Raw genomic sequence first — 14,114 nt, 5'->3', positions numbered from 1 at the left:
ACTATTTTTATTTGGAGAAATTCTTTTTTTTGTTTTTGTTTTTTTTTTTAATTAAAGATTGAATGATGCAAGAATCCTGTTTGTTACTCAGTGCTTTGTTTCTCAGGACTGCAGAGTTTAACAGCCATCCACTTCCTCAATGGGATCCGAGCACAAGGTCAAACTCTTATTCCATTAAATGCATTTGTGGAATGTGTGACGTTACGTGAAGCTTGAAGCTACTCATTTTGCCAAACGTGATATTGCTGATAACGAGATGAAGGACAGGATGGACAGGATTAACAGCTTTCATTTGATGGAGGAAAGTTTCACTGCTGTTCCACAAGAGGTCAGAGCGGTTCATACTGACACACTGAATCCACACAGGAACATCTCTGATTTCTCACCGTTGAAAATTGTGTCTTTTCTCCCATTTTGGAGAAAATGTAATCTCGATTTCATTTTAAATTCACAGTCCCACTTGTTGTTTAGTCGTGCACTTTGTGCTCAAGGAGGTGCTGAAACTGGGGCCCATAAAACAGATGTGGGGCGAAAAAGTAAGAATGTACTCTGCTTTATTAAAAATGAAACAGATGCATGACTTCAAAAAGCATCGAACCGGATGAAGTGGAAAATCAAGTGCAGCTAAACTTATCTTCAGAGTTCAGATTTGGCATTTTACTCCGAATCAATCAAAATTTTGAAGGAGCTGTCAGCAAAAGCTCTGATTACTGTTCCTCATTAAGAGATCAAGTGTCAAGGAAGGCACAGCCTCCATAGTATAGCTGCTGTTGAGCCGCTTCATTCATTGTCACTGTACATGTGAGCAGGTGGGCCGGATAAGAGCACTTTACTGTCAAAGACAAAGGAGCTGTTGAACCGGATTCCAGTGCCAGACAAGTGGGGCTTGAGTGTGTCCGTGGAGAGGGTTATAGTTGTCGAATACACGCGGTGGACGACTGCAGCTCCACATGTGGACTCACTCTTTCAAAGGATGAGCTGTCTTAAAGATTTTACAAATCCAGTCCAGACATTAAAGAATCGGTTATTAAACCAGACCGAGGGCAGAAGCTCATGCAGCGGAGGTCAGCAGAGGGTAAGTTTCCAAATGAAATACTAATACTTGCTTTAGCATCCATAGAAACAGAGCAGGAAAATATTCATCTCCGCAGTGCAGGTTTTGTAGAAGTCATTCATAATACCTCAGCTTAATGTGTTACTTCATGTCACACATGTCGACTACACATAACGTTTCCTTTAAATTCACTGTTTACAGCGACTGTACTGCAGTTTTTCCAGGTTGTTTTGATGCTTTGTTAAGAAAAATAAGTGCAATTCTCAGAGGAGGTGGGACAAAAACCCAAACTGTGCTAATCAGTTCAAACCTGCAGTCATTTAGTGGACCTGTTGTAATATTCTTCATTAAACGAGTCGATACAAGAGAACCACCTTTAACCTGATTGGCAGGAATCTGAACTTCAAGTGTTCTGCAACCTGCACAAGCAGAAATCATTAAAAGCAGACGTGCATCAGATAAATGTAGAAAATGTCTCCTCCGCCTTCCTTCACAGGGGTCGGGGGGGATTCCTCTGGCCAGGAAGGTGTGTTATGCTGTGGGTGGGGTCCCATATCAGATTACCTCAGTAGCTATGGCTGTTTCCCTGCAGATTTTTCTTCTGGATGTTGTGCAGGTGAAGGTCGTCCTCTGTTTTTTTTCTTAGCACATCATCCTTTGTACTTATCTGAATTTCAAAATAAAGCATCCCAGCATTTCACAGATGGAGGCCTCCTATGTTTCCATGATTTTATTTGTGAGTCGGGCTTGGGATGCTGTGACGGACCCTCTGGTTGGATATCTGGTGGGCCGCAGTAACTGGACACCCATCGGCAAACTCACTCCATGGTGGGTTGGCGGCGCCACGTGGTGAACACACTTCATCTTGAATTAATCTAGGATGCGTCCTCCGGGGCTGTACTCAACAGAGCCAACGCTGTTTGTCTCACAGGCTGGTTCTTTCCACGCCGTTTGGTGTCCTGTCCTATCTGCTGCTGTGGTTTGTGCCACGAGGCTCCATGTCTCAGGCTGTCAGCGTGCTGTGGTTCCTCACAGCGGCATGCCTGTTCGAGACCCTCATGAGTGTAAGTCACTGAAAGTGTTACAGGCTGTTCTTGCTCCTTCACCCCATCTGGTACCCAGTGGAGGAAAGTAAGTGCATTTCCTATAGTGCTATACTGATGTACAGCTGTGAAGTACTTGTATTTTATGTTATTTTATATTTCTACTTCATTACATTTCAGAGGTAAAGTAAATCTCCAATGCATTTATTTGACAGCTGGCAACATTTTCTGCCAACAGAACAGAAAACTTTCACTTTTTAGAACAAATGAAAATGTCTAATCTCAAAGGCCCCACAGTTATATTCAACGAGACTGAAAACAAACTCAAGCCTGTTTCTAAAAAAGTTGGGACGCTGTGTAAAATGTAAATAGAATCAGGATGTGATGATTTGTAAAACACTGAAATCTCATATTTAATTGAAATTAGCTCAAAGAAACATATCAAATGTCGAAACTGAGAAATTTTTTGAAAATGATTTTAAAAAAAGTTGGGACAGTGGCAACAAAAGACTGGAGAAGCTGTGAAATGCTAAAAGAAAACAGCTGGTGGATCATCTCACAGAAAATCAGGTTAACTGGCAGCAGGTGAGCAACATGACTGGGTGTAAAAGGAGCATCAGAGGGGCTGAACGATGGAGGGGGGTTCATCAGTGTGTGGCAGACTGAGCTGCCAAACAGTGCAACGATTTAAGAAGAATGTTTCTCAATGTGAAACTGCAAGGAAGTTGGGGATGTCAGTCTACAGTACATAATGTCATTAGAAGATTGAGTGAATCTGAAGAAATCTCTTTTATGAGCAAGGGACAAGCTCGAATCACATATTCCAGCAGCATGCTGTACTCTGCTCTGCTGAACTGACCTGCCTGCAGTCCCAGCTTACAGCGCTGTTAAAAGAAGAGCTGATGCAGCAGAGAGCAAAACATGAGCCTGTCCCAACTTCACTGAAACGTGTTGCTGCATCAAATTCAAAATGAGGATAAAACTTTCAAAAACAATGGAATTTCTCACTTTCAGCATCTGATATGTTGTCTTTGTACAAATGTCAGTTAAATATGTGGTTTCAGTGCAAATCATCACGTTTCTATTCACATCTTACACAGCGTCCCAACTGTTTTAGAAGCAGGGTTGTACTTTTGTCTGAAGAAATTCAGCTTCTGCTTTAAGCATGAAGTTACTCAGAAGCAGTAATAAAATCTCAGAAGTTAGAATATTATATTAAGATTAGGGACAAAAATGCTCAAAATGTGAAATCCTGCCAGACAAAAAACAAGCAAATGTTGACTTGATTTACAAAGTTTCCTCTTAGATTTTGCTTTTGACTCACAAACATATTTGTGTATCAATAATTTGTCTTTCCCATTCGTCAGATTTATGTTGTGACCCTTTGGAGGGCCCGACCCCTGAGGTTTGAGAGCACTGGATTAAACAGGCTAACTGTACATGACGTAGCTCCACCTCGGGCAGCTACAACAGCAAAGAGCTGCTCACACGCTGATGCATCACCATTAACAATCTAACAGTGTCAGACAGGAAAATATATCAAGTAAAAGTGACTTTAAGTACATTTTGCTGATCAGTAACATGCAGTTTAACTTTGGATTCAGGAGTTTTAGTATTTGTGCACTGCTGTATTGGTACTTTTACTTCCACTTCTTTGTTATCTGTCCACCATCTTCAGCCTCCCAGTTTTCTCCATCTTTCCTCATGTCGCCATGGTGACAGAATTTGGTACTATTCTCATGTCAGTGTTGCTGCCAGTTTCGCTCCAAGCTGTGTCACCATGACTACTGTGTTTCACCCCGCTCGTGTGCTGTCGGCCGGCGTCATGTTTCCCCCCTGTCATCCATTAACAGTGCTACAACGTCCCTTACCTCTCCCTCAACATGTTCCTGGGGGGAGACCACAGAGACAGAGACTCAGCCACAGCCTACAGTAAGAGCACCAACACTCTTCCCAGTCCTCATCCTCACCCTCAGGCCAGGCCAAACAAATGTAGGCCAGGGTCTCCCTCGCACCCCTTCACTCCGGCTCTGTCCCTCTTTGGCAGGGATGAGTGTGGAGATGCTGGCCATGCTGGTGGCTTCTGTAATTCAGGGTAAAGTCATAGCGGTGTACAACACAGAAAAGGAGGAGGCCTGTCAGCACGTGGACCATGAAACACCTCAGAGCACATCTTCGCCACCTGATGCGTCCCTTCAGGAAACGGTAGAGCGCTGAAAACATTGAAAGTGGCCACAGGAGCTGAGATAACGCTCGAGTTTCTTTAACAGCCTCGCAGCGTTGCTTTGGCATTGTGCTTCCACAGTCCCAGGGATATCTGGTTACCCTGTAATTTGCTGTTCTTAGCTCGACACAGGCATTGTTGTGTGTTCATCTGTGTGTGTGCGTGTGTGTTTTCAGGACTTTATTCTTCTTGCACAACAGCAGCACTGAGGAGAAACAGATTAGATTTAATGGAAATAGGCCCACATAAGCGTATGTTGCTATAAACAAACCATTACGGTTAATTTAAACTAGGTAAGAAATAGAGGGAGCTCATGGCAGCTTAAAGGAACAGTTCCACATTTTAGGCAATATTCACTTTCTTTCCAGGAGTTAGACTGATACCACTCTTGTTTGTGCGTTGAATATAAGCAGACGGTTAGCTTAGCCTAGCATAAAATCCTGAATAGCAGCTGGCCTGGCTCTGTGTGGAGCACCAGCACCTCTGAGGCTCAATAAATAACACATCATGTCATATTTGTGCTGGTAGATTTGGTTACATATAGACTCAGACGAACTCCTTCCCCCAGTTTTATGACATTAAGTTAGCCGCCTGTAGCTCCAGCTTCATATTTGATGGACTGAGCAGTATCAATCTTCTCATCTCAATCTCAGCAAGAAAGTGAATATTGTGTTGCTCCCTTAACTTTGTCTATAAGCACAAGCTGAAACGATACTCGTGAAAGAGTCATTGAAGCGGAATAACTTGAATAACATGATCTAAAGGCAAAGTAATCCCAAAGGTGTTATGACCGGAGTCAGCAGAAGCAGAAGGGCCTGTTTACTTGTGTCTGTCTGGGCGTGTGTTTGTTGGCTGCATAATTGTGCTTTATTTATCTTTAAATGTTTAATGTGTGTGTTCTCGCCCCCAGCAAAAGGCTTTCCTGACCTCAGCTCTGGTCATGGGCGCCATGTTTTTCCTCTGCGGCCTGGTTCTCTTCCTCGGGGTGACGGAGCAGCGGGGTGAGTCATCCACAAGTGGCTTAATGCTCACATGCTATAAATGAAAAATACGTTTAGCTGCTTGGAGTAGATGCCTGTGATTTATTTCATCTTATTTCATCTCTTTCCTGACATCTCATTTTGGCTTTATTTCCAGCTCCTCTCTGCTCTGACGACAAGGTGCGACCGTCCTATCTGGCCTCGCTGAAGATGCTGGTATGCCACATTCCTTACCAGCGGCTGGTGCTTGGCTTTGTGTTCAGCGTTCTTGCATTTCAGGTACAGTTTGACCACATTGTGGCTCTGTTGCATTCCTCGAAACAGCAGCCAATCCTTGCATAACCATCTTTGCATACCTGCACTTGGTTCTCCATTTATTTAATTTGGTTTTGTGCTATTAAAAGACATGCATGTATTTGATGGTTTGCTGTCTGTGTCTGTTTTACTTCAGATGTCCTTGGGTAATTTTGCACTGTTCTGCAGTCATGCAGCTGGGCTGGGAGCCCAGTTCCAGCACCTCCTACTGGTTCTACTGGTAAGATGCAACTAGAATCACACACTCTGTTCCCTGAGATATTCACTAATGCAACATTTCAACAGCTTTCTAAGGATTTTGCACTGTGCATGATTAAAAGACAAGACGCGTTTTGAATTTCAAAGAAGACTGTCTCAATATTTCCACAGGCGTCAGCCTCAGTAGCAGTTCCTCTGTGGCAAGCAGTCCTTCTGAGAGTAGGAAAAAAGGCCACACTTTTTATCGGACTCTCAGTAAGAAATCACACATTTTCTTCTATAATGATCTGAATATCCTATTCCAAACCCTCGGTCTCCTTCGTACCTGTGAGTCCTGTTTTTCTCTTTCTCAGCTCTTCATCCCAGCAGTGAGTATAGTCGCCTGTGTTCCCAGTAACCTGCCAGTCTTCATGACTATGTGCGTTTTGATGGGATTCAGCGTGGCGACCATATTCTTGCTACCCTGGTGAGTCAGTTCCCAGCTAGGACACAAAGTTCTCCGTCCTCTCTGAGGCCCTTGTCAGATCGAATTAGTCTCAGAGCTGAGTGCGGTGCACATGAATCATTCATGTCGCCTCTACCTGACACTGGCCAGTGGTGAATATTCAAGCGATGATCTGTTTTTGTGACTGCTCTCTTCGTCTAAACTGACATGTGGTTTTTATATATGTGATATGTCAGCTTGTTGTGTATCTGCGACAGGTCTATGCTCCCAGACGTGGTGGACGACTTTGCCAGGAGACACCCATCCTGCAAAGACCTGGAGCCCATGTTTTTCTCCTGTTATGCCTTCTGCAGTAAGCTGGCAGGAGGCCTGGCAGTTGGGATCTCCACCATGACTTTACAGTGAGTCAGTCCTCCATCCACTCACTTTATGCGTTATGTGTGTTCATCTGTTGGCCTGTCACATTTTGTTTTCGCAGGTTTGTGGGCTACAGAGCGGATGCGTGTGACCATGGTGATGGAGTGGTGACGGCTCTGATCGTGCTGTTCTCACCAGTTCCCATCGCGCTTCTGCTGATAGGGGTGGCCTTTTTCCGCACCTATCCAATCAACGAGAGTCAATCTGCACAGCTCCAGGAACAGCTGACCACAGTTCAGTAAGTGGCTTTTGGGGTGAATTATCCTCTCAAGGGATGAAGATATGTCTTCCTTTAAAGCAGCTGTGATGGAGATTTTTTTCACACTGTGTCAGATGATAATGCAAAAACAACACGAAAGGATTGGCTTGTAGTAATGAACTTAAAGAGAGATGTCACCTATCATCTGCAGCTCCCCTCTGATTGATCAGCATTTTTAAAAAGATTTAGCTCATTGATTAGCTGCTTTTTGTCATCTTCAGCTTAATTCATCAGGAGGACAAGCTCCAAATTAATGATGCTTCATTGGTGCTGGATGTACAAAATAAGCAACTAACAAGCTTGATGTATAAACTTGGGCTGATAATATGTCAGTGTTGCCTTCATACCTTCTTTGAAGAAGCAGCCTGGTAAAAACAAACAAAAAACTGATTCTCCACTGCTTTCAGTCACTCTTTTGTTTGTTAGCATGTTAGCATTGTTACCGTGCTACAAGTCAGTGTTTGACATTTCAGGAAATTTGCTTATGTGCTGAGGGTTCAATGAGAATTGATTGACTGATAACATTCATGTTTGTTTGCTAACTAAAGCTACAGCCAGGAGCTGGTTAGCTTAGCTTAGCATAGAAACTGGGGGAAACAGCTAGCCTGGCTCTTAAAGCAGGTCAAAGCATTTAAATAAATGTACTGTAAAGACTGCAGTCTGCAGTCTAATTAAGTAACAAGCTGTTTTTGATTTGGCATATATGCAAAGACTGTTCTCATGCTTAATTAGGTCTCTAGGGACATTAAAATTTATATTTCTCTGCGAACTCCTCACAACACATCTTCTCCGTGACAATAACTATCAGCTAAAACAGACTAATAGGCACATATGCACATGTATTTTTTCATTCTATGGTAGTTATAGTAATTAATATTTTTCTTTTTGGTCTTCATCCAGCCCAGAAGCTACATCATCCTCATCGGGCCCAAGAGAAAACTCAGAGAGGCCCACAAGTCTGCAGCAGCGCCATGATGGCGTAACATCAGCTTCACATTATAACACAAAGACTGACATGTTGTACAAGTCAAATCCCTCAGATGGTTGTTACAACCATGATAACAAATGCTCAGGGAAGTCATCTGTGTGTTCAAATGTATGTAAGAGCCCCTCTGGAGCGTACGGCAGGCCTAAATCAGCTGTCCCTTCAAATGTAAATCTGAAGCGTCATAAGCAGCGCTCAAGAGAAGACAACCCGGGCAGAAAGTTTCCTGAGAAAGATTCAGGGTCTTTCTCCAGCAGCTCCAATCTGAAATCCAAAGTGTCATGGGTGTAGTCTGATATCCCACAGTTTGACATACAGGGAGAAATGCCTTTTTTTTTACTTTCTTGCTGATGAATGTATGCTCATATGAAGCTACAGCCTGCAGCTGGTTAGTTTAGCTTAGCATAAAGCCTGGAAATGGGGAAGCAGCTAGCAATGTGCTGGATTGAAAGGAGTATTTCTTTATGCCACAAATCCCCTCTCCCACCCTGAAGCTACGGGTGCACATAAAACAACCATGATGGTGTACAACCCTGTTTCAAAAAGGCTCTGTGATATAATGTAAAACATAAATAGAAACAGAATGTGATGATTTGCAAAACACTGAAACCCCATATTTAATTGAAAATAGCACAAAGGCAACATATTAAATATTGAAGCTGAGAAATTTAATTGTTTTTGAAAATTATATCCTCATTTAAAATGTGATGCCAGCAACACATTTCAAAAAAGTTGGGACAGTGGCAACAAAAGACTGGAAAAGCTGTGAAATGCTGACAGAAAACACCTGATGGATCATCTCACAGATAATCAGCTTAATTGGCAACAGGTGAGTAATATGATCAGGTATAAAAAGAGGATCCAGAGAGGCTGAGTCTGTCTGAAGTAAAGATGGGGAGGGGTTCACCACTCTGTGACAGACTGAGCTGGCAATTAGTGCAACAGTTTAAGAATAATGTTTCTCAATGTGAAACTGCAAAGAATTTGGGGATTTCATTGTCTACAGTACAAAACATCATTAAAAGATCCAGAAAATCTGAAGAAATGCAAAGAGGAAACTGTGTGTGAAACGTTGCTGCCGTCTCTGGTCCTGCGCTCATTTAAGATGGACTGAGGCAAAGTGGAAAACTGTCCTGTGGTCTGATGAGTCAAAATTTGAAATTCTCCGTGGAAATCATGGACCTCATGTCCTCTGGGCTGCAGGGGAGAGGGACCATCTGGCTTGTCATTAGCACACAGTTCAAAAGCCAGCATGCGTGATGGTATGGGGGAGCATTAGTGCACATGGCAACTTACATTCATGAGGTCTCAGGGCCAATGCTTCTGGAATAAGACCAGGAAACCAAATCTCTGGGTGTAATCTCTGGGATTTCTTTGTTGATTATGTTGGCAACTGTGCAGCTATTCTTTTCCAATTGGCTGTAATGAAACGGTTCCTTTCTCTCTTCTACATTCTATACAGTATCTGGAAAGGACTGTATTTTTTTAATGGTTGAAATTGTTGAAAATTAAATTGTTGAAAACACAAATTTTAAGTGAAAAAGCTGCTGATTGGACCTTTAATTCTTTTTAGTGGCAGTGGTTTCTAAATGTCAGTATCTTACACTTGTTGACTATGTTTGCTCACGTGCTTGAAAGTTGCTTGAAGAGCTCTATTTTTAACAATATGCTTGTAAATTTCCTATGCTTACGTTCACACTACGTCCTGCACCCTTGCTTCCTAGAATAAACTGCTTTTGTCAGTAGTAATTCACTGGTACACTTTCATCAGCCGTCGTGAAACAGGAAGCGACGTAGTTCAAAAATACTGGCGGTTTGATGGATGTGTCGTTAGAATAATAGGCCGCGTCCCGATACGAGTGCCTGATGCGTTATAAATGCTCTCATTACTTTTTGACAACAGCTTCTTCATTGGATTGGATCATCACGTGGCTTGTTCCTCAAAGTTGGAAAAGACAGTGAGATGATTAAGCCGTGAAGGTCATCTGAGAGGCGCAACAGTAAATTCAAGCAGCAACCTGCCGGGGCAGGGGAATAATGGCTGAACATGGAGTCAGCCATTATCACCACTTTCATTACATCAGTGAAGGAGCTCTAAAGACCCTCTGCACACGACCTGCTCAGCACTGAACAGCAGACACACACAGTCAGCCACTAGCTGGTGAACACAGAGGAGCATTTAGGAGCTAAAGAGTCAGATATTTTCCTCAGGACATCACTCAAAAGTAGTCAGGCGGGACAAGGAGCACGCATGTTCAAACAGTCGTTCAGGTTTTGAACAATGTCTCACGTCAGGCAAAAGTCTTTGGAAGTAAAAACAAAAGAAAACAGTAAAATGCTTCCCATACTCTCTGCTGTTACATCATAATTTACCGACTTGCTTCCTGATTAATTTTGACCACCTATGCTTACCGTAGCACAAGTAGGGGATTTCTGTCAGGGGAGGGATTATTGTCAACATTTCAGGTATGCTCACTTTTCACTTGTCTCACTTGTCTTCCATCCAGATGAAGTGGTTTACATGAACTGTTGGCTTGTTTTCCAGCTGTCTGAAGGTCTGACTGCATGTGTGACTTGCCCCGTCATGTTCCAAAAGCTCAGCAATTAATTTGGTGAGTAAAAAACTGCCACACCTGACAAGTAATGACCAAAACCGCAATAAAAAATAATCTTTTAAGTATCTGAGCCGAGGGAGTTGACAAGTCGTCATCCCTCTTTAACTGGTAGGCCTTCGTCATAAACTAATAATAACAATTGATCTTTTCCATGCATGTGTGCAGGTGTGCAGCACGCACAAACCAGAGCCCTGGAAGTGGAATGTAATTGATTACATCTGATCCTTTCCAGCTGGGTGATGTCAAAATGCCCAAGACAGAAGCCTGTTGACTGGCTGACAGACATGGACAGATTATGAGATAATGGGCCCCTAGGCACAGACATATAAAAGGCCCCGTCATCCCTCCTACAAGACACCCAGTTCAGTAATGCTTCTACGCCCACAGACATGGAATTGTGCCTTTTTATTCTAATATTAAATATAGTATTAAAGCAATTTAATTGTACCCTATAGGACTAAAACAATACTGCCCCATCATTGGTTTTATATAGATTGTTCCCCAGGAAAAGTAGCCTAACTGTGATGCGTTTACTGCGGCTGTGACCCCCCCGGAGCCCCTCAAACACTTAGAATAATAATCAGATGTTATTATGAAGACCTTCACAATGTTATCAATGTGTTTGATTGTCGCCTCACACTCGTTAGTTTGAGATGAAGTTTTTCCACAGCTTTTCCAAATAAGATGTATGCGTATTTTTTGATTACAATTATGCCTCGATGGTCAATTGGTGCGTTTTTTTTCCACATCCATGCCCACCCGCTCGGCATCAGGCCGCCCCTGCCTCCTGCTTCCGCTCGCATTGAAGGGTGGCACAGAGGAAGGTGACTGAAGAGCGAAAATGGGTGTAGAGATTGAGACCTTAACTCCGGGCGATGGTGGGGATGTTTAACAGTGCAATGTTCTGTTAAATCCACGCAGTTTGTGGTTCGCTGATATACACGCTTTCTCTGTTTTCTCCCGTTTGCAGGACAGACGTTTCCCAAGAAGGGGCAGCGCGTCGTGGTGCACTATGTCGGTGAGTCGGGAGGCTGGAGCGGGGCTGCGGCTAACGTTACTGAATGCAGCTGAAAGACCGGAGGCGACGGGTTTTCTTCTCAGCTAACGTTTACATCAGTGAACGTCTGTAATTTTTGGGTAAAATGGGGAAACTGGAAGTACTTCCTATCAGCTACAGCGGCTGGTTGTCTATGGCTGCTTATGGTGGCTGCCACTGCGGCTAACGGTAGTTATGCCCTGTCAAACAGATTGCTTGTTGCGTCTCCTCTGCTAACGCTGATTTAGCTGTTGCCAAAGCTGGACAATTCCCCTTTTTTGTGGTAATTTCATCAGTAATTATGTGTACAGGTGCTACCATTAATCGAGATATTTAGAAGCACAGAGCAGTGGTCGCGCTAACGGGACCCTAGCCGCTCGAAGCCCCCCCAATGTAAGCTAACCGGCCCCATGATGCTAACGTTAGCTAGCTCTGGGCTCTCACTTACCGTTAGAAGGCTGTTTAGCATGGACGAGTGGGGCTGGTCTACAGCTCAGGCTGGTCGCTAACTAGCCTCCCCTCTTTGGGTTTTTCACAGGCACACTGGCAAATGGGAAAGTGTTTGACTCTTCGAGGTCCAGGGACAAGCCGTTCAAATTCAAGATCGGACACCAGGAGGTTATTCGTGGATGGGAAGAAGGAGTAGCCCAGGTGAGGAGCCTGGTTTTAACTCTGGAAATGCTAACTGTAGCCTATATCCACTGCATGTCCACTGTAGCCTATAACAGTGGACGTTATCTGTCATGCAGGTTTTAATTTAAGTATGTTAACTGCTGTATGTACTATTTCATTCCGCAGTAATAGTAATGTAAGTGCCGTCTCCATCACCTCCACAGATGAGTGTGGGTCAGCGGGCGAAGCTGATTTGCTCGCCGGACTTTGCGTATGGCAGCAAAGGGCACCCAGGGATCATCCCACCAAACGCCACTCTCACCTTCGACGTGGAGCTCATCAGTCTGGAAGCCTGAAACTTGTGCACTCACTTTGTTCAATTCCACTCAAATTTTCAGGGTGAGCAGATTTAAATAATGAATAATACAGATGTGTGCGTTATGCAGTGTTTGCAGCTCCCATGGCATCTCAAAGTGGCAGCGATGAATGGCTCCTCATGATACATTTAACCTTTGTAATTCACACACTGCTGTTTAGAGATTTAATGGTATGTGCATAACAAGCTTTCCCCTCCATATCCTGTAATCCCCTCTTGCTTCTCCTCCTTAATCACAACACTAAGGCTCTTTCCCTTTCACTGCAGGTTGACTCCTATCGTGGGAACATGGAGGAAAAAGCGTTAACAGATGATTCCTGCTCTTGATCCCTGCATAGGACCTATGTCTATAGCTTCACTAGTTCACTCTCCTCTCCATTTAGATACAAATTGTGTTATATCACTTACTTTCAACTTTATCCCTCATGCTATACTTTAGATTCCATACAGTAATAAGTCATAGGCCACCCCATCCCATGTATTTTATCATATTCTGCTATGTGTTTTTATGGTGATGTTTTTTCTTGGTTTTGTTTTACAATTGACTTAAAATTTACGAAACGTGTCTGCCATCAGGACCAGGTTTTAGGTAAGTGTCATGAATATTTAATCAATCTCATTCCTGTGGCTCTGTGGCCTTTACACTAAAATTGTATTGATTGCGGGTAATGAATTGTCTTGAATAAATTGCTGTCGCAGTGATATTTCTATGAATTACCTCTGTGATGCTTGTTATTGGGTTAAATTAGAAAAAAATGTACTGAGTGCATTGTAACCAGGGATTTATGAATCAAGCACATTATTGCCATGAACAGCCTACAGGTCTCTGCAGATGGAGAGTTTTCTTTGTACTGCAGCATCAGTTCTTAATTTATACAAGTAAAACGACTTGCTGAAACATTCACAACTGGGCATCATTTGTCTTTTTGACTTCTTGTAAACGTTTTGGGAAACGTAGTTTTTTTGGGTTTTTTTTGCAAAAAAGTCTTGTGGGAAAACTATTTGGTGTCTGATAAAAGGTTTCTAAATGTGCATGGTAAGTTCCCTCACAGTTGTAGGCACATCTTGGGGCTTGTGATTATGTTTATTTGAAGGAGTTATGTGTAACAAGCTGTGGATGTTGTAAAAGGTCTGTTCCTTACTCTACACACATTAAAAGAGTAATTTTAACACAGTCTGCTGTTTTCCTTCCCTTTGTGATTGTGTGTCACTGCTTATTAGGGATGCAACTAATGGTAACTAGTGTCGATTAATCTCTCAATTATTTAGTCATTTAGTGGTTTGGTTTATAAAATATCAGGAGATGGTGAAAAATGTCAATCAGCTTTTCGTAGAGCTCACGATGATGTCCTCAAATGTCTTGTTTTGTCCACAAGCTGAAGATACTCAGTTTACTGTCACAAAGGAGCAAAAAACCTGAAAATAATCCAAATTTAAGAAAGTGGAATCAGAAAAATTAGACTTTTCTTTTAAAAATTACTCAAACCAATCAGTTATGATTACAACAATGATTAATTTCACATTTGATAGTTAATTGATTAATTGTTGCAGCGCT

The 14,114-nt window shown here is 42.8% G+C and overlaps 2 protein-coding genes across 2 annotated transcripts; both read left to right on the top strand.

Moving 5' to 3' along the window:
- The first annotated feature begins 256 nt into the window (after positions 1-256).
- On the top strand, positions 257-8,211 carry mfsd2al2 (major facilitator superfamily domain containing 2a-like 2). The gene is made up of 14 exons (XM_070968852.1): positions 257-328; positions 1,551-1,670; positions 1,758-1,882; positions 1,986-2,118; positions 3,951-4,029; positions 4,145-4,302; positions 5,232-5,322; positions 5,459-5,580; positions 5,753-5,836; positions 5,986-6,069; positions 6,168-6,280; positions 6,517-6,660; positions 6,738-6,914; positions 7,836-8,211. The coding sequence occupies exons 1-14, from the start codon at positions 257-259 to the stop codon at positions 8,209-8,211; spliced, it is 1,878 nt and encodes a 625-aa protein (XP_070824953.1).
- Positions 8,212-11,286: 3,075 nt separating this feature from the next.
- On the top strand, positions 11,287-13,729 carry fkbp1aa (FKBP prolyl isomerase 1Aa). The gene is made up of 5 exons (XM_070969327.1): positions 11,287-11,413; positions 11,506-11,553; positions 12,110-12,222; positions 12,408-12,582; positions 12,827-13,729. Exons 1-4 carry the CDS (start codon positions 11,377-11,379, stop codon positions 12,537-12,539), a joined length of 330 nt encoding a protein of 109 aa, XP_070825428.1. The 5' UTR covers positions 11,287-11,376; the 3' UTR covers positions 12,540-12,582; positions 12,827-13,729.
- The last annotated feature ends 385 nt before the right edge of the window (positions 13,730-14,114 follow it).

This window comes from Chaetodon trifascialis, chromosome 8 (assembly GCF_039877785.1).
Source record: "Chaetodon trifascialis isolate fChaTrf1 chromosome 8, fChaTrf1.hap1, whole genome shotgun sequence".
In the NCBI taxonomy this organism is placed as follows: domain Eukaryota; kingdom Metazoa; phylum Chordata; class Actinopteri; order Chaetodontiformes; family Chaetodontidae; genus Chaetodon; species Chaetodon trifascialis.
Note: the sequence above shows the minus strand (reverse complement) of the source record. Positions and strands in the feature narration are given on the sequence as shown.